At 41.6% G+C, this 19,929-nt stretch overlaps 1 protein-coding gene across 1 annotated transcript in view; it reads left to right on the top strand.

Moving 5' to 3' along the window:
• LOC109892366 (integrin alpha-2) overlaps positions 1 to 14,611 on the top strand; it is a 35,885-nt gene extending 21,274 nt beyond the window's left edge. Inside the window, exons 15-29 of the mRNA XM_020484856.2 lie at positions 37 to 167; positions 740 to 903; positions 1,134 to 1,282; positions 3,403 to 3,513; positions 4,923 to 5,008; positions 6,618 to 6,759; positions 6,862 to 6,954; positions 7,066 to 7,142; positions 7,263 to 7,449; positions 7,563 to 7,673; positions 7,840 to 7,950; positions 11,817 to 11,930; positions 12,049 to 12,138; positions 12,344 to 12,460; positions 13,075 to 14,611. Coding sequence (XP_020340445.1) covers positions 37 to 167; positions 740 to 903; positions 1,134 to 1,282; positions 3,403 to 3,513; positions 4,923 to 5,008; positions 6,618 to 6,759; positions 6,862 to 6,954; positions 7,066 to 7,142; positions 7,263 to 7,449; positions 7,563 to 7,673; positions 7,840 to 7,950; positions 11,817 to 11,930; positions 12,049 to 12,138; positions 12,344 to 12,460; positions 13,075 to 13,170 — 1,779 coding nt within the window. The 3' untranslated portion in view covers positions 13,171 to 14,611. The remainder of the gene's footprint in view (positions 1 to 36; positions 168 to 739; positions 904 to 1,133; positions 1,283 to 3,402; positions 3,514 to 4,922; positions 5,009 to 6,617; positions 6,760 to 6,861; positions 6,955 to 7,065; positions 7,143 to 7,262; positions 7,450 to 7,562; positions 7,674 to 7,839; positions 7,951 to 11,816; positions 11,931 to 12,048; positions 12,139 to 12,343; positions 12,461 to 13,074) is intronic.
• Positions 14,612 to 19,929: the final 5,318 nt, after the last annotated feature.

The following is a 19,929-nucleotide window of genomic DNA, read 5'->3' as shown; positions in this document are numbered from 1 at the left end:
CAGTTGTGAGATCATCTTTTATCCTGTTCATTTCAGAGAATCCTGGGCTCCAAGCTGGACCCTGCATTGAAGTATTTTGGGCGGTCCCTAGACGCCAACTCTGACCTAAACGATGACACCATCCCAGATGTATCAGTGGGGGCTTATGGGAAGGTGGTCCAGCTCTGGTGAGATTTGCTAGTTTCTTCTCTTTTCTTTGTATTAACCCTGTTCCACCCCCCCCCCCAACTATATCATTTTGTTTCCCACAATTCCAACACGTCCCACTCAAGTTGCCAGCTGTTCTTAGCAGCTGGCCAACTTATTTTGGGTGAAAGTAACTCTAAACCAAATCAATGGAATTACAGTAGGTTGTGAGAGAAACATCCAATACTTGTCTCCTCAAGTTTTAGTTGACTGAGGGAGATGTGCTTTCTCATGGACAGCTTGCTATTAACTGTGTAAACTAATTGAGTGTTGTTATCTCGTCCCACTCCATATGAAGAGCAGAACAGCTAGCTGAAATACAATAATGTCCATTCCCCACTGGGTCTGACACTGCTGCTAACCACTTCTACATAGCTGCTGATGTCCATTATATCATTATTTAAAGAATGAATCAACCAGTCAGTCAACCAATTAACCAATCAATGAACCAATAAAGGAATGAATCAATCAACCAATCTAAAGTTGACTCCTACAGTATGACTTAATGATTAGGATTATGACAAGAAATCTCAGTAGACTGTTCCTCTCCCAGGTCTCGAGGTCTGGCCGTGGTGACAGCGAGGGTGACCTTTAACCCTGACAATGTCAACATCCTGAGTAAGACGTGCAGGGTCAGTGGGAGGCTGGTGTCCTGCTTCAATACCACTGTCTGTTTTAGTGCAACCTTCAGGCCCAAGATACCTGTAGGACCTGTGGGTAAGCCCTGCTTTCCTGTGTCAATCTATCGCTCTCTCATTCTCCTTCTCTTCTACTTCCTCTCTCTCCCCCTCTCTCTCCTTCTCTTGCCCTCTCCCTCTCCCTTCCCCTCTCCACAGTCACTGTCATATCAGTGGCCACGTTCAGTATTACAGGGGCTTCTCACATCATAGCAATGGTCTTAGCGCCCTCTAATTGTGTCTTGTTGCCTCTGTTACGTCTCACCTCAGCTCTCAGGTACAACCTGACCCTGGATGCTGATCTCCAGTCGTCTCGTGTCACCTCCAGAGGTCAGTTCAGTAACTCAGAGAGAGTCCTGCAGAAAGACATCCGGGTTTCCACCAGGGAGCTCTGTGACGCCTATGAGGTTTTTGTTCAGGTAAAGATAGATAATATGAAATGATGGTTTGCTGAATGAAGTGTGTCTGGTTTTCCTCCTTCATCAGGTCTTATTGAATGACTGTGTTCATTTTGAATGGAGGAAGCATCCTTTCAACACTTAAAGGGGCAATCTGCAGTTGGAACAATAACAAAGCATAATCACTCTCAAATTCATAGACAGAGCTATGGATGCAAGGACTGACCGATCCATGATATAAAAATTATAGTTTTAACCATGTTTTGAGGCTATACAGTTGTTGTTCACATTTACATTGTTTACAAACATTGGAGTAAAACAAGCTTATGTTTAACCTCTCTGGGATATTCGGGACGGTAGCGTCCCACCCCGCCAACAGCCAGTGAAAGTGCAGGGCGCCAAATTCAAAACAACAAAAATCTCATAATTAAAATTCCTCAAGCATACAAGTATTTTACCCAATTTTAAAGATAACATTCTCGTTAATCCAGCCACAGAGTCTGATTTCAAAAAGGCTCTACAGCGAAAGCACCACAAACGATTATGTTAGGTCACCACCAAGTCACAGAAAAACACAGCCATTTTTCCAGCCAAAGAGAGGAGTCACAAAAAAGCAGAAATATAGATAAAATGAATCACTAACCTTTGATGATCTTCATCAGATGACTTGTTACACAATACATTTATGTTTTGTTCGATAAAGTGCATATTTATATCCAAAAATCCAATTTTACAGTGGCGTGTTATGTTCAAGATGTTCCAAAACATGCGATGATTTTGCAGAGAGCCACATCAATTCACAGAAATACTCATAATAAACATTGATAAAAGATACAACTATTATATATGGAACTTTTGATACATTTCTCCATAATGCAACCGCTGTGTCAGATTTCAAAAGAACTTTACAGAAAAAGCACACCATGCAATAATCTGAGTACGGCGCTCAGAGACCAAAACAGCCAAAGAGATATCCGTTATGTTGTGTAGTCAACATTAGTCAGAAATAGCATTATAAATATTCACTTACCTTTGATGATCTTCATCAGAATGCACTCCCAGGAATCCCAATTCCACAATAAATGTTTGATTTGTTCGATAAAGTTAATCATTTATGTCCAAATACCATCATTTGTTAGGGCGTTTGGTAAACAAATCCAAACGCGCGTGCACATCCAGCCAAAAGGTCGAACGAAAAGTCAAAAAAGTTATATTACAGGTCGTAGAAACATGTCAAACTAAGTATAGTATCAATCTTTAGGATATTTTTAACATAAATCTTCAATAATGTTCCAATAATGTTCCAACCGGAGAATTCCTTTGTCTATAGAAAAGCAATGGAACGTGAGGTAACTCTCACATGACCGCGCGTCACAAGCTCGTGCCTCTCTGCCAGACCTCTGACTCATTTCCCTCTCATTCGGCCCCACTTCACAGTAGAAGCATCAAACAAGGTTCAAAAGACTGTTGACATCTAGTGGAAGCCTTATGAAGTGCAACATGACCAATATCCCACTGTATCTTCAATAGGGAATTAGTTGAAAAACAAAGATTTTCTTCTCAGGTTTTCACCTGACTAGTTCTATTATACTCATCATACTCACAGACATCATTCAAACAGTTTTAGAAACTTCAGAGTGTGTTCAATCCAAATATACTAATTATATGCATATTCTAGCTTTTATGGCTGAGTTGCAGACAGTTTACTCTGGGCACCTTATTCATCCAAGCTACTCAATACTGCCCCCCAGTCACCAAGAAGTTAAGGTACTGATGGGGTACGACAGTTGAACTAAGCTCATGAGGCATTTATAAGTTATATTCTTCAAGAATCAATTGGTACATGTCATTAATATATCAATCTCTTTAAAAATAAATATATTATTATTTGAGGGACATCGCCAAGACTAATATTTACATGTATGTATAAACATTAAAAAGGATATAAAGTACACTACATTGCTGTATTCTCATGTGGTTTTCCTTATACAATTCCAAAAATGTTACTAAGTTCTGATCCTGTAGAGAATTAGCTATGTACAGTATGTAGCTAAAATGTTGTACAATGTTTGTTGTGTTGCACATGTTCCCAGTCAAATGAATTAAACAAATCAAATAAATCCTATCTTATTGTCTGACAGGAGGCCCCTGACTTTGTGAGCTCCATCGGTCTGCGTGTGGACATCGCTCTGCATGACCCAGACTCCAGTCCTGTTCTAGATGTCCTCCGTCCTACTTCATGGGAGTTCTTTGTGAGTTTCAATAATATGTGATAGCGTATACAGTACCGGTATAAAGTTTGGACACACCTACTCATTCTAGGGTTTTTCTTTATTTTTATTATTTTTACTATTTTCTACATTGTAGAATAATAGTGAAGAAATAACACATATGGAATAATGTAGTAAACAAAAAAGTGTTAAACAAATCAAAACATTTTATATTTGAGATTCTTCAAAGTAGCCACCCTGTGCCTTGATGACAGCTTTGCACGCTATTGGCAGTTGCTTGAAGTTTTTTTAAATGTCTATTGATGGTAGTATCTGTGCTTTATGTGTTAGTGCAGGGCTAGGGTTAGCGATAGGGCTAGGGTTAGGGTTAGGGTTGGTGCTAGGGTTGGGGTTAGGGCTAGGGTTAGGGTTAGGGTTAGGGTTAGGGTTAGGGTTAGGGTTAGGGTTGGGGCTAGGGTTAGGGTTAGCATTAGGGCTAGGGTTAGGGCTAGTGATAGTGTTAGGGTTAGGGTTAGGGTTAGGGTTGTGGTTGAGTCTAGGGTTAGGGCTAGGTTTAGAGCTAGGGTTAGGATTAGTGTTAGGGTTGTGGTTGAGGGTTAGGGCTGTGGTTAAGGCTAGGGTTAGGGTTGTGGTTGTGGATGAGGCTAGGTTTAGGGCTACGGTCGTGGTTGAGTCTAGGTTCAGGGCTAGGGTTGTGGTTGTGGTTGAGGCTAGGTTCAGGGCTAGGGTTGTGGTTGTGGTAGAGGCTAGGTTTAGGGCTAGGGTTGTGGTTGAGGCTAGGTTCAGGGCTAGGGTTGTGGTTGTGGTTGAGGCTAGGTTCAGGGCTAGGGTTGTGGTTGTGGTAGAGGCTAGGTTTAGGGCTAGGGTTGTGGTTGAGGCTAGGGTTAGGGTTGTGGTTGAGGATAGGGTTAGGGCTAGGGTTGTGTTTGAGGCTGGGTTTAGGATTGGGGTTGAGGCTAGGGCTAGGGTTAGGGTTAGGGCTAGGGTTGTGTTTGAGGCTAGGGCTAGGGTTGTGGTTGAGGCTAGGTTTAGGGCTAGGGTTGTGGTTGTGGTTGAGGCTAGGGTTAGGGTTGTGGTTAAGGATAGGGTTAGGGCTAGGGTTGTGGTTGAGGCTATGGTTAGGGCTAGGGTTGTGGTTGAGGCTAGGGTTAGGGTTGTGGTTGTGGTTGAGCCTAGGTTTAGGGCTAGGTTTGTGGTTGAGGCTAGGGTTAGGGTTGTGGTTGAGGATAGTGTTAGGGCTAGGGTTGTGGTTGAGGCTGGGGTTAGGGTTGGGGTTGAGGTTGAGGCTAGGGTTAGGGCTAGGATTAGGGTTGTGGTTGAGGCTGGGGTTAGAGTTGAACTGGGATGTAGAACTGGGATAGGGCACCTCCACATCTGAATTCCCAATTCAACCCTTAAACAGAGTGTCATGTCTCTCTTAACACTCACAGATCCCATTCTCCAAAGACTGTGGCTCTGATGAGCTGTGTGAGAGTGACCTGCTCTTGAACGTCAAGAAAGGAGAGATGATTCCCAGGTGAGATCTGACACTCAATCCAGCATAGTAAATCCATACTGAACACGGCGCTCAGTGGTGCAGGCTACCTTAAACCTAAATCAATTCAATTCAAATGGCCTTTATTGGCATAGCGGAAACATATGTTTACATTGCCAAAGCTTGTGAAATACAACAAACAAAGTGAAATAAACCATCAGAAATTAACACTCCCTATAAGATCTCATGAATAGCAAACACAGTATTCCAAAATGTTTTTCTGTGGGACCGGACAAATAAGCCATTTTCTGTTCTGCTGTTCTGCTTTAGTGAGAATAAACTTCCTCTATCAAGCCTTGCTGGTTAAAGAAAATAAATTCAGATAGTTTCATAAGTTGAAAGACAGAGGCCATGATTCAAACACACCACAATGTAGCAACATTGCACAGAACTTGACTTTTAAAATCAATTTCCCTGACATGTTAACATTGACAGTAAACACTATGGATGTCGGCTCAAACATAATTACCTTTAACAGTTAAGTGCAGTGCGATTTGTTTGAATCCCAGCGAGTCATTAACAGACACACAATACAGACAAACAGTACAGACACACAGTACAGACAAACAGTACAGACAAACAGTACAGACACACAGTACAGACACACAGTACAGACAGACAGACATACATTACAGACCAGACAGACAGACATACATTACAGACCAGACAGACAGACAGACAGACCAGACAGACAGACAGACATTACAGACCAGACATTACAGACCAGACCAGACAGACATTACAGACCAGACCAGACAGACATTACAGACAGACAGACATTACAGACCAGACAGACAGACATTACAGACCAGACAAAAATTACAGACCAGACATTACAGACCAGACAGACAGACAGACATTATAGACCAGACAGACAGACATTACAGACCAGACCAGACAGACATTACAGACAGACAGACATTACAGACCAGACAGACATTACAGACCAGACAGACAGACATTACAGACCAGACAAAAATTACAGACCAGACAGACCAGACATTACAGACCAGACATTACAGACAGACATTACAGACAGACATTACAGACAGACAGACATTACAGACCAGACAGACAGACATTACAGACAGACAGACATTACATACAGACAGACATTGCAGACCAGACAGACATTACAGACCCGACATACAGACAGCACAGACATTACAGACAGACATTACAGACCAGACAGACATTACAGACAGACAGACATTACAGGCTGACAGGCATTACAGACCAGACAGACAGACATTACAGGCCAGACAGACAGACAAACATTACAGACCAGACATTACAGACAGACAGACATTACAGACAGACAGACATTACAGAACAGACAGGCAGACAGACCAGACCAGACAGACAGACATTACAGACAGACAGCACCTCGGCCAGTCAGAGGGGTAGCATGATATATTTTATTTTCACTGCTCCGGTTAATGTTGACACTGTTAAAAGATTCCCCATCATAAAATAGTGTCTTCATTACAAAGCACTGAAACAATCCCACTCACATACTGCAAGTATATTTTAACATTCATTCTTATCCCCTCTGTATTGTTTTGAGTAAAATGAGTGTTGTGTTTTACAGCTCATCTAAGATGTTGGTCAGCTTTAAGAACAAGAGGCTATCCTTCACTGTGTCTGTGACCAACAAGAAGGAGAATGCGTACAACACCCGAGTCATGGCCACATACTCCAAAAACCTCTTCTACGCCTCCATCACTCCTCCAGTATGGATCAGCCTCTTTGATTTTTAGCATGACACTCACTATAGGATGACTATTTGCATATTTATCAGTAAACATTCCCTAAAATTGTGGGATTCATTTCAGAGTGATGAAACAGAGGTGAAGTGTAGCTCCACCCGAGAGACTCGTAGCCTCTCGTGCCAGGTGGGATACCCAGCTTTAAGGAAGAACCAGGAGGTAAGACCTGACGACAAAACAAAAAACTATGGGCGTGTGTGTAGGTCTATCTCTCTTTCCTTGTCAGCCAGGGTTGTCGTTTTCTAAACAATACACATCTGTTCCCTGCAGGTGACATTCCTAATCAACTTTGACTTCAATCTGAATCAACTGCAGACCGAAGCCGACGTGAGCTTTGAAGCTCTAAGGTAGAAGTACACAGAAGTTGCTTGTTTGTTGATCACATAGTAATCTCTCTTAGTCCTATGGATCTTCTGTTACATGACTGATTGATTGATTGATTGATTGATTACATGTGCTTATTACAGTGACAGCACAGAGGTGAACCCCTCAGACAACCACGCCTCTATCTCCATCCCTGTCCACTATGATTCAGAGATTGCTCTCTCCAGGGAAGCAAATCTCAATTTCTACGTGGTTGACATGGACAATGAGGTGAAGACCACAGTGAATACTTTCAATGACATCGGTCCTGAGTTAAAATTCTCTCTGAAGGTGAGAAATAATTCACAAACAGGTACACAGTCATTATGTGTCAGTCAGTCTGTGGTAAAATACTTCCCCCTTGTGGTAGAAATGGTAAGACAAGTGTTTTCTCTTCTGTTCAGGTTTCGACAGGGAATTTCCCAGTGAATATTGCCTACCTCACAGTCTCACTGCCCAGCAATACAGCAGGAGGCAACCTATTACTGTATGTGACAGGAGTCAACACTGCACCTGTGAGTAAAAATAACCAGTCAACCTGTTTCTAAATAACTAGGCATGGCCCAGGGTTGCTGGTTCAAATCCCAGGTTTGACGGGGGAGAATCTGGCAAGAATTACCTTTCTGATGGACTTAGTTATATTTTAAAGTGATTGACTGTTGCCCTCTTGTTGTTCTGCAGGCTGGAGATGTTAGCTGTGAAGTAGCCAGCCTCGTCAATCCTCTGAAGATCAGTGAGAAGCCTTACACACCATCCTTCTCCAAGGAGAATCTCATGAGCACAGAGGAGCTGGTGCGTTTGTGTGTGCATTCCTGTGTGTATTGTTTGTGACAGAGAGAGACAAAGATAGGTTCAAAGTTTTACATCTAATGATATCCTCTGAATGCATACCTGGGTCATTCCTACGATGGTTCAAAGTTTTACATCTAATGATATCCTCTGAATGCATACCTGGGTCATTCCTATGATGGTTCACAGTTTTACATCTAATGATATTCTCTGAATGCATACCTGGGTCATTCCTACGATGGTTCACAGTTTTACATCTAATGATATCCTCTGAATGCATACCTGGGTCATTCCTATGATGGTTCACAGTTTTACATCTAATGATATCCTCTGAATGCATACCTGGGTCATTCCTACGATGGTTCAAAGTTTTACATCTAATGATCTCCTCTGAATGCATACCTGGGTCATTCCTACGATGGTTCACAGTTTTACATCTAATGATATTCTCTGAATGCATACCTGGGTCATTCCTACGATGGTTCACAGTTTTACATCTAATGATCTCCTCTGAATGCATACCTGGGTCATTCCTACGATGGTTCACAGTTTTACATCTAATGATATCCTCTGAATGCATACCTGGGTCATTCCTACGATGGTTCACAGTTTTACATCTAATGATATCCTCTGAATGCATACCTGGGTCATTCCTACGATGGTTCACAGTTTTACATCTAATGATATCCTCTGAATGCATACCTGGGTCATTCCTACGATGCGGTGCCTTTTGGAACTCATAACTTTTGAGGAAAAATTATATGTATTTAAAAGAAAAATAGCATTATAATCAGAAAAAAGGACATATTGAAAAACATATTGGTCAAGCTCAGGCACTTTATTTGGTTTTTTCAGGTTCTTTTCATAACCTTTCAGGTGCATAATCCTAACAGGGTGGACATTTGGAGCCCAAATTCAAATAAAATCAAAATCAAATGTCATTGGTCACATACACACATTTAGCAGATGTTATTTTGGGTGTAGTGAAATGCGTGTTTCTAGCTCCAACAGTGCAGTAATATCTACAAATTCACAACAATAAGCACAAATCTAAAAGTAATAGAATGGAATTAAGAAATATATACATTTTAGGACGAGCAATGTCAGAGTGGCAGTAGAATACTGAAATGAGATGAGTAAAGCAGTATGTAACATTATTACAGTGACTAGTGTTCCATTATTAAAGTGACCAGTGATTCCATGTACAGTGGGGAGAACAAGTATTTTTTATTTTTTATTTTACCTTTATTTAACCAGGCAAGTCAGATAAGAACAAATTCTTATTTTCAATGACGGCCTAGGAACAGTGGGTTAACTGCCTGTTCAGGGGCAGAATGACAGATTAGTACCTTGTCAGCTCGGGGGTTTGAACTTGCAACCTTCCGGTTATTAGTCCAACGCTCTAACCACTAGGCTGCACTGCCCAATTTTGCAGGTTTTCCTACTTACAAAGCAGGTAGAGGTCTGTAATTTTTTAAATCATAGGTACACTTCAACTGTGAGAGACGGAATCTAAAACAAAAATCCAGAAAATCACATTGTATGATTTTTAAGTAATTAATTTGCATTTTATTGCATGACATAAGTATTTGATACATCAGAAAAGCAGAACCTAATATTTGGTACAGAAACCTTTGTTTGGAAATACAGAGATCATACATTTCCTGTAGTTCTTGACCAGGTTTGCACACACTGCAGCAGGGATTTTGGCCCACTCCTCCATACAGACCTTCTCCAGATCCTTCAGGTTTCGGGGCTGTCGCTGGGCAATACGGACTTTCTGCTCCCTCCAAAGATGTTCTATTGGGTTCAGGTCTGGAGACTGGCTAGGCCACTCCAGGACCTTAAGATGCTTCTTACGGAGCCACTCCTTAGTTGCCCTGGCTGTGTGTTTCAGGTCGTTGTCATGCTGGAAGACCCAGCCACGACCCATCTTCAAAACTCTTACTGAGGGAGTTTTCTCTTACTGAGGGGGTTGTTGGCCAAGATCTCGCGATACATGGCCCCATTCATCCTCCCCTCAATACGGTGCAGTCGTCCTGTCCTCTTTGCAGAAAAGCATCCCCAAAGAATGATGTTTCCACCTCCATGCTTCACGGTTGGGTTGGTGTTCTTGGGGTTGTACTCATCCTTCTTCCTCCAAACACGGCGAGTGGAGTTTAGACCAAAAAGCTCAATTTTTGTCTCATCAGACCACATGACCTTTTCCCATTCCTCCTCTGGATCATCCAGATGGTCATTGGCAAACTTCAGACGGGCCTGGACTTGCGCTGGCTTGAGCAGGGGGACCTTGCGTGCGCTGCAGGATTTTAATCCATGATGGCGTAGTGTGTTACTAATGGTTTTCTTTGAGACTGTGGTCCCTGCTCTCTTCAGGTCATTGACCAGGTCCTGCCGTGTAGTTCCGGGCTGATCCCTCACCTTCCTCATGATCATTGATGCCCCACTAGGTGAGATCTTGCATGGAGCTCCAGACCGAGTGTGATTGACCGTCATCTTGAACTTTTTCCATTTTCTAATAATTGCGCCAACAGTTGTTGCCTTCTCATCAAGCTGCTTGCCTATTGTCCTGTAGCCCATCCCAGCCTTGTGCAGGTCTACAATTTTATCCCTGGTGTCCTTACACAGCTCCATGGTCTTGGCCATTGTGGAGAGGTTGGAGTCTGTTTGATTGAGTGTGTGGACAGGTGTCTTTTATACAGGTAACGAGTTCAAACAGGTGCAGTTAATACAGGTAATGAGTGGAGAACAGGAGGACTTCTTAAAGAAAAACTAATAGGTCTGTGAGAGCCGGAATTCTTACTGGTTGGTAGGTGATCAAGTACTTATGTCATGCAATAAAATGCAAATTAATTACTTAAAAATCATACAATGTGATTTTCTGGATTTTTGTTTTAGATTCCGTCCCTCACAGTTGAAGTGTACCTATGATAAAAATTACAGACCTCTACATGCTTTGTAAGTAGGAAAACCTGCAAAATCAGGCAGTGTATCAAATACTTGTTCTCCCCACTGTACATAAGGCAGCAGCCTCTAAGGTGCAGGGTTGAGTTACCAGGTGGTAGCCGGCTAGTGATGGCCAAGAAATGACACACAAAAAAACAAATACTGCAAAGTTGCTTAGGAGCTAGAAGCAGTGCTGTCATGTCTGTCAATGCCATCTTTGTTCAAATTAGCCATAGCTCTGTGAGCAAGCAAGTTCGAGCTAGCATAATGTTGAACACTTGAACAGGATTTTAACTAGATTTTTCTCTAGAATTAAGCCTAGCAGGGTGGAAATGTATGAGTGGGACATACAGACTAACAACATGAAACATGGAAGAATAGATATAGCTGAATGTTTACATTTATTTAGCTTTGCACTATTGTTTTCCCACCAAAGAAATGATCACACTTCCTGAATGTGGTGTCATTGTAGGAAGGGGTTGTTTTCTTAGATGGAGAATTAAAACAAACTAACAGGGTGGAAAGGGATATCAGAGACACTCAGAAAATCTTAAATAAAATAATAATAAATACAATAATCATGAGGGAAAAAAACATTGACGAGAGAGAATTTAAATAGGGCTATAAAATAAGTAAGAAAGATTTTAATTATGCTATTACCTTAAGGCTTATGTTTCTTGTGGAAGTTGATGAATAACACCGGAGGACATGGCAAAAACACCTACATCCTACATTCAAAATGCAGAAAATTCCCTTTCAAGATCCATATTTTTGTTGTTCTTTTAAGGTAAAGGACATCTGACCTTATATTTAAAGCCTTTTGTACTCCACATTTTTCACTAAATAAGAAGTGGTATTTCCTCGGGACAGAAAAGGCACCGCATGGTAGGAATGACCCATCTATTGTTTTCGGATTCTTCCAGAACTGTAAGACAGCCAAGTGCCAGCCTATGAAATGTGTCCTGAAAGACATGGGGATGATGAGTGATTTCTTTGTGAACGTGACCACGCGGATATGGAACGGTACCTTTGCTGCTGTAAGTATAGACAGACAAATTTGTCTGTTCCACATTGTTTACATGCTTGCTTCTCCTCCTCTTTAATGGTGTCCAGACATCACCTCATTAGTCCTCCTCTTGTGTTGTCTTTGAGCAGTCCTCATTCCAGTCCACTGTGCTGACTGTGAGCACAGAGATAGAGACATCCCAACCTGAACTGCTGGTCATCTCTCACAAGCACCTGACGGTACTGGACTAATACATAAAATACTTCTCAATACACTTTAATGTTATATCTCTGATGTCCAGGCAGAGTTTGTTCATTTGTACAAGTTCAATGTGTTTAGATGACCAGCATATTAACAGCTACACTCGTTGTATTGCCTGACTGCTGGTGTGAAACATCCCGTCTTCTCCTGAACACTGTCATCTGTCTCCTGACCTGTCTGCAGGTTGGCGTCACCATCAGTAAACCAGGGGTGAAAGGGGAGATCCCTGTAGGCGTTATTGTGGGCAGTGTGATTGGAGGCCTGCTTCTATTGGCTCTCGTCATTGGCCTGCTTTGGAAGGTATGTGCCAGTCTTTTGCACTTTATGATGTAAAACTCTCTTAAACTGAACTACTGAAACATAGCAGAAGCTCTGAGCTATCCTAACTAGACCAGCTATCCTTACCTCTATCACGCCAGTATCCCTCCACATTGTAAATATGGTATTAGAACTGACCCTGTATATACAGCGCTCTCCGTAATTATTGGGACAGTGAAGCATTTAAAAAAAATTTGGCCAAAGGTTTGGATTTGTCTGCACTTTAACCTCATGGTCATTGTTTGATTTCAAATCCAAACTTTTGGAGTATAGAGCCAAAATGTTTTTTAAAAATGCTTCACTGTCAATTATTATGGAGGGCACTGTAGCTTCTTCCTTCGTAGTGTTCTTATCGCTTAGCGTGTGTTTGTGTTCTGCCTTGTTATTTTTAGTATTACATTGATATTGATTACGGCATTGTTGGGTTTGGAGCTTGCAAGAAAGGCATTTCACGGCACTTGTGCATGTGTCATTAAAAACATGAAACGTGAAATAATCCTACGTCATCTCTTATTCTTCCTTCACGTGTTCTGTTTGGGTGCCTTTCTCTCCCTCTGTCTACCTCTCGCTCTGTCTCTCTCTGTCTCTCCTTCCAGTTTGGTTTCTTCAGGAGAAAGTACCAGCAGCTCATGAAAAACACTGATGAAGACCAGGCGGAGACCGAGGGTCTGCAGGAGAACGCAGCAGCGTGAGAACCAGGCGCAGGAAAGAACCCATCTTAGAAACCACAATGTGCCAACAGACTGAGAACACAATGACCAAAGACCACAACCACAACCACACACAAACTGAACAAACATGATTTGTACTTCCATATTGAGCAAATGGCTTGTTAGTGGAAGGGGCTGTTTGGGTGGTGGCTTTAACATGGTTTTGGTTGTGGAGTGAACGATTGCTTGGAGTGAACAGAAACACATTGTTTGAGCGTATTAGAGAGTGTGTTTTGATTAGGACCAAAGAGACAACAGATTTTATTAGTGGAGGTAACATGATTCTCTCACCACCAAACACTTCCAAGCGTTGACCCCGTTATGTCGGCCATCTTGGATCCTCCATAGGGAAGTTATTTATCTACAGTGCATTGTTTCTGGCCGAATTCATACTTCAGTACTGGTATTCCTTTTTATATATGTTCACGGAATTGTTGAGGCCTATTGTTGAGTAAGAAGCTTGTGTATAGTAATTTGTCATATCAATTGATATTATTGATATCAATTGTTGAAAAGCACAGTAGTATACTGTAAACAGCCTTTCAAATGGATATAGACAATAGTTTACACATGAGAGCTTATGGACGCTATCATATCATAGCATAGCTAGCATATGGCGTTCTCGGTGCTTTACATTGCAGTGGGAGGGGTTTGGCATTGTGTTGATGCCGAGGCATCCTTATTTGTGAAAGAGACATTTACTTGAATATCAAAATAATAACAGAACATCAACAACCCATCTTTTCTACTTTCACTAAGGTACTTCCTGGCTTTGAGTATCTCAGTCACTGTCTTACAGAGACAACGCTGTATAATTACCCCAGCCATACAACTGCCTTGGGAGACACTGTGAAGACGCTGTCTTTAGAATATACACTGTATTCAGATCAGATTAATGTAACATTTGATTCATTGTACTGTTTGTAAAAAAAAAAGTGATATTAATCAAAGCAGAGTTATTGAATGTGTAGAAAATAAGTATATTTATTGTGTGGTTTCTATATTAAATATGTATCATTCAAATTCTTTATTATCAATAGATAAAACATAACACTTAAACAAGTGTTTAACTTATTCCCTACATAGCTATGGTGAAAATGCATTAGAAGCACTTACCGGTTAATCCGTTTATTTTATACAGTCGTTGTATCATGACTGAGAGAAACAACAGCAACTAATTAATTGTAGCATACAGACAGTAGCAGAGACTAAACTCTCTGAGATAATGTTTATGAGATATATTTTTGCACTGATATTTTCCCAGGTGTATTTTCAAAGGGTACATACCACTTCCTTCATTATGATTTTCGAGCATTAATTGTTTTTATGACAACGTTATTGTGTTCATTGAAACTTTGATTTTGTGTTGTAAATATGCTGATGGAGAATTTTATTTCATTAAAACTTTACGTACATAAAGGTGTGAATGACTTCATTTTTGTATTGTTGGGGACAGCTTTAGATTCACTGGTACTGTGTATGATCTAATATTTGCCATAGAAAAGCTCCAAGATGAGGTCAGAGTTCAACTCTGTCCTGTCCACTGGCACTCATTGTTTTCTTTCCAACAGGACTCGTCAGCTTCATACACCTTCTACCAAAGACAGAAAAAATCCTCCAGTATTAGCTTCGGGGGAACTAATGCTGCGTTCATAACCAAGTGGAAGGTGGTAATTACCAGTCGAGAATTCGTAAATAGCCGTTTGAACACATTGGCTAATGTCCAACAAGCTGCATCAACGTTAAAATACAGCTATCATTATATTAAACAAATTATAATGTTAAAAAACATATTAATAGATCGCTTTTTATGACTGAATGTTTTGTTGTTACATTAAAATGCCGAAAATTCTGTTATAGAGGTCATTTCTTTAGTCCTGTCAGAGGTCAGCATGTAGGAGAAGTCTGTGATCAGGATGATAGAAGTTACCCACTAGTAATTACCAATTAGATTATTCCAAGTCCAATGTGGTAAATACCACCTTCTCACTTGGATATGAATTCAGCATAATGCACCAATTCAAACTGTGTCAGACAGGCTTCAGACAGGCTCTGGAGCCGTGTGACTATCACTTGACAATGATTAGTTTCACGCAACTCTTACTTAATGAGTACCCTTCTCATAAGAAACTAGCTCCCTGGTACACAGAAAATACCCGAGCTCTGAAGCAAGCTTCCAGAAAATTGGAACGGAAATGGCGCCACACCAAACTGGAAGTCTTCCGACTAGCTTGGAAAGACAGTACCGTGCAGTACCGAAGAGCCCTTACTGCTGCTCGATCATCCTATTTTTCTAACTTAATTGAGGAAAATAAGAACAATCCGAAATTCCTTTTTGATACTGTCGCAAAGGTAACTAAAAAGCAGCATTCCCCAAGAGAGGATGACTTTCACTTTAGCAGTGATAAATTCATGAACTTCTTTGAGGAAAAGATTATGATTATTAGAAAGCAAATTACGGACTCCTCTTTAAATCTGCGTATTCCTTCAAAGCCCAGTTGTCCTGAGTCTGCACAACTCTCCCAGGACCTAGGATCAAGAGAGACGCTCAAGTGTTTTAGTACTATATCTCTTGACACAATGATGAAAATAATCATGGCCTCTAAACCTTCAAGCTGCATACTGGACCCTATTCCAACTAAACTACTGAAAGAGCTGCTTCCTGTGCTTGGCCCTCCTATGTTGAACATAATAAACGTCTCTCTATCCACCGGATGTGTACCAAACTCACTAAAAGTGGCAGTAATAAAGCCTCTCTTGAAAAAGCCAAACCTTGACCCAGAAAATATTTAAAAAACTATCGGCCTATATCGAATCTTCCATTCCTCTCAAAAATTTTAGAAAAGGCTATTGCGCAGCAACTTACTGCCTTCCTGAAGACAAACAATGTATACGAAATGCTTCAGTCTGGTTTTAGACCCCATCATAGCACTGAGACGGCACTTGTGAAGGTGGTAAATGACATTTTAATGGCATCGGACCGAGGCTCTGCATCTGTCCTCGTGCTCCTAGACCTTAGTGCTGCTTTTGATACCATCGATCACCACATTCTTTTGGAGAGATTGGAAACCCAAATTGGTCTACATGGACAAGTTCTGGCCTGGTTTAGATCTTATCTGTCGGAAAGATATCAGTTTGTCTCTGTGAATGGTTTGTCCTCTGACAAATCAACTGTAAATTTCGGTGTTCCTCAAGGTTCCGTTTTAGGACCACTATTGTTTTCACTATATATTTTACCTCTTGGGGATGTTATTCAAAAACATAATGTTAACTTTCACTGCTATGCGGATGACACACAGCTGTACATTTCAATGAAACATGGTGAAGCCCCAAAATTGCCCTTGCTAGAAGCATGTGTTTCAGACATAAGGAAGTGGATGGCTGCAAACGTTCTACTTTTAAACTCGGACAAAACAGAGATGCTTGTTCTAGGTCTCAAGAAACAAAGAGATCTTCTGTTGAATCTGACAATTAATCTTAATGGTTACAGTCGTCTCAAATAAAACTGTGAAGGACCTCGGAGTTACTCTGGACCCTGATCTCTCTTTTGAAGAACATATCAAGACCATTTCAAGGACAGCTTTTTCCATCTACGTAACATTGCAAAAATCAGAAACTTTCTGTCCAAAAATGATGCAGAAAAATTAATCCATGCTTTTGTCACTTCTAGGTTAGACTACTGCAATGCTACTACTTTCCGGCTACCCGGATAAAGCACTAAATAAACTTCAGTTGGTGCTAAATATGGCTGCTAGAACCCTGACTAGAACCCCAAAAAATTATCATATTACTCCAGTGCTAGCCTCTCTACACTGGCTTCATGTTTTACTGCTAACCTACAAAGCATTACATGAGCTTGCTCCTACCTATCTCTCTGATTTGGTCCTGCCGTACATACCTACACGTACGCTACGGTCACAAGACGCAGGCCTCTTAATTGTCCCTATAATTTCTAAGCAAACAGCTGGAGGCAGGGCTTTCTCCTATAGAGCTCCATTTTTATGGAACGGTCTGCCTACCCATGTCAGAGAAGCAAACTCGGTCTCAACTTTTAAGTCTTTACTGAAGACTCATCTCTTCAGTGGGTCATATGATTGAGTGTAGTCTGGCCCAGGAGTGGGAAGGTGAACGGAAAGGCCCTTGCTGTCTCTGCCTGGCCGGTTCCCCTCTTTCCACTGGGATTCTCTGACTCTAACCCTATGACAGGGGCTGAGTCACTGGCTTACTGGGGCTCTCTCATGCCGTCCCTGGAAGGGGTGCGTCACCTGAGTGGGTTGATTCACTGATGTGGTCATCCTGTCTGGGTTGGCGCCCCCCCTTGGGTTGTGCCATGGCGGAGATACTTAAAAAATCTTTTGAGGATAGCCAGGGGCACACTCTAACACTCAGACATCATTTACAAACAAAGCATTTGTGTTTAGTGAGTCCATCAGATCAGAGGCAGTAGGGATGACCATGGATGTTCTCATGAGAAGTGCCATTTTCCTGTCCTGCTAAGCATTTGAAATATAACGAGTAGTTTTGGCTGTCAGGGAAAATGTATGGAGTAAAAAGTACATTATTTTCTTGAGAAATGTAGTGAAGTAAAAGTTGTCAAAAATATAAATAGTAAAGTCCAGATACCCCAAAAAACTACTTCAGTAGTACTTTAAAGTATTTTTTTACTTAAGGACTTTACACCACTGATCAGAGCGCACCCATTTACACTGAAGGCTTGTGTTAGGCTTTAGCTCAGCAGGCTAATACAGTCAGTCTCGTGGCACACAATAGACCCTGGTTGGAAGTTTGAACACAGTCGCTCACACATGTTCAGTCAAGGCCAGGATGTCCGTGATGGTGATTAATGAATTATTTCAGGGACGACAAGGAACAATTTTGAGGGGAAGAAGGTGGTGCAGTTGGAGTATGAAGCCTATGTCCCTATGTCCCAATCATAATTCAGGAAGATCTACACAGACATCAGGGCAAGATGGCCCACTGTCAGGCACATCTGTGTCCGTCATCGACTGGAGTGAGCTTCACAAAACTCTCCGTGTCGCATTCCTGGTAAACTAACTAACTAACTAACTAACTAGCAGCTTTGCACACTAGCAGCTTTGCACACTCACAGCTTTGCACAATGCTTTTCCAACTGTCTTTAAGGAGTTCCCACATATGCTGAGCACTTTTTGGCTGCTTTTCCTTCACTCTGCGGTCCAACTCATTCCAAACCATCTCAATTGGGTTGAGGTCAGGTGATTGTGGAGGTCAGGTCATCTGATGCAGCACTATATCACTCCCCTTCTTGGTGAAATAGCCCTTACACTGCCTGGAGGTGTGTTTTGGGTCATTGTCCTGTTGAAAAACAAATGACAGCCCCACTAAGCGCAAACCAGAAGGGATGGCTTATCGCTGTAGAATACTGTAGCCATGCTGGTTAACTGTGCTTTGAACTGTAAATAAATCACTGACAGTGTCAAGAGCAAAGCACCCCCACACCATCACACCTCCTCCTCCATGCTTCACGGTGGGAACCAAGCATGCGAAGATCTTCCATTCACCTACTCTGCGTCTCACAAAGACATGGCGGTTGGAACCAAAAATCTGAAATTTGGACTCATCAGACCAAAGGATATATTTCCACCAGTCTAATATCCATTCCTTGTGTTTCTTGGCCCAAGCAAGTCTCTTCTTCTTTTTGGTGTCCTTTAGTAGTGGTTTCTTTGCTACAATTCAACCATGAAGGCCTGATTCACACGGTCTTCTCTCAATAGTTGATGTTGAGATGTGTCTGTTACTTGAACTCTGTGAAGCATTTATTTGGGCTGCAATTTCTGAGGCTGGTAACTCTAATGAACGTATCCTCTGCAGCAGAGGTAACTCTGGGTCTTACTTTCCTGTGGCAGTCCTCTTGAGAGCGGTCCTCGTGAGAACACTTTCTTTGGTTACTACATGATTCCATATGTGTTCTTTTATAGTTTTGATGTCTTCACTACTATTCTACAATGTAGAAAATAGCAAAAATAGAGAAAAACCCTTGAATGGTGTGTCCAAACTTTTGACTGATACTGTATATGAAGATGAGATATGTGTAAAGTCCATACTCAACTATGAAGATGGAAATTGCACCACAGGAGGGGCTGGTGAGGAGTCTGACACTGCATCCACAGAGAGCTTGTCATGGGTCACCTTGATCAGGTCCCTCGGACCCCTTCCTACCTTCCTCAGACATCTCTGTGTTAGGAATGAGGGATGAGGAAGCTAAAATAAGCAGTCAGGGGATCATATAAGTAAAACTGAAATTAGTAGAGATAGATAGATTTCTGCTGGAAAAATAAACTATACACTAGATGAAATTGAGATCACAATTCACCTCGATATTCTGAGATAGTGTAATTAACTATTGTGTTTGAGTTCTGGTAGGCTATTGGTGACACCAACCTCGCCACCGTCCCTCAGGCTCATGCACTGGTCCCCAAGGGCCACATACTCCTGACGCACAGCCAAAACAAATGAATGGTGCACGGCAAACAGTCTGGGGAATAAAGACGATACATTACATCATGAGTTAAATGACAAATAGCTCTTCGAATTCAACTTGTATGGTCTCTTATTTACCTGGGGTGTCTGTTGGCAAGGTTCCCCCACAGCTCAAGGGTCATCAGTTCTGAAGGGACCCTGATCGTCTCTGATTTGTGTCCCGTCAACTCAGCACTTTTGGACGAAATACAACACGGACATCTATTATAAACGTAAAGACAG

The sequence above is a fragment of the Oncorhynchus kisutch genome, linkage group LG6 (assembly GCF_002021735.2).
Source record: "Oncorhynchus kisutch isolate 150728-3 linkage group LG6, Okis_V2, whole genome shotgun sequence".
Lineage (NCBI taxonomy): Eukaryota > Metazoa > Chordata > Actinopteri > Salmoniformes > Salmonidae > Oncorhynchus > Oncorhynchus kisutch.
This window is presented reverse-complemented; position numbering and strand designations above follow the sequence as displayed.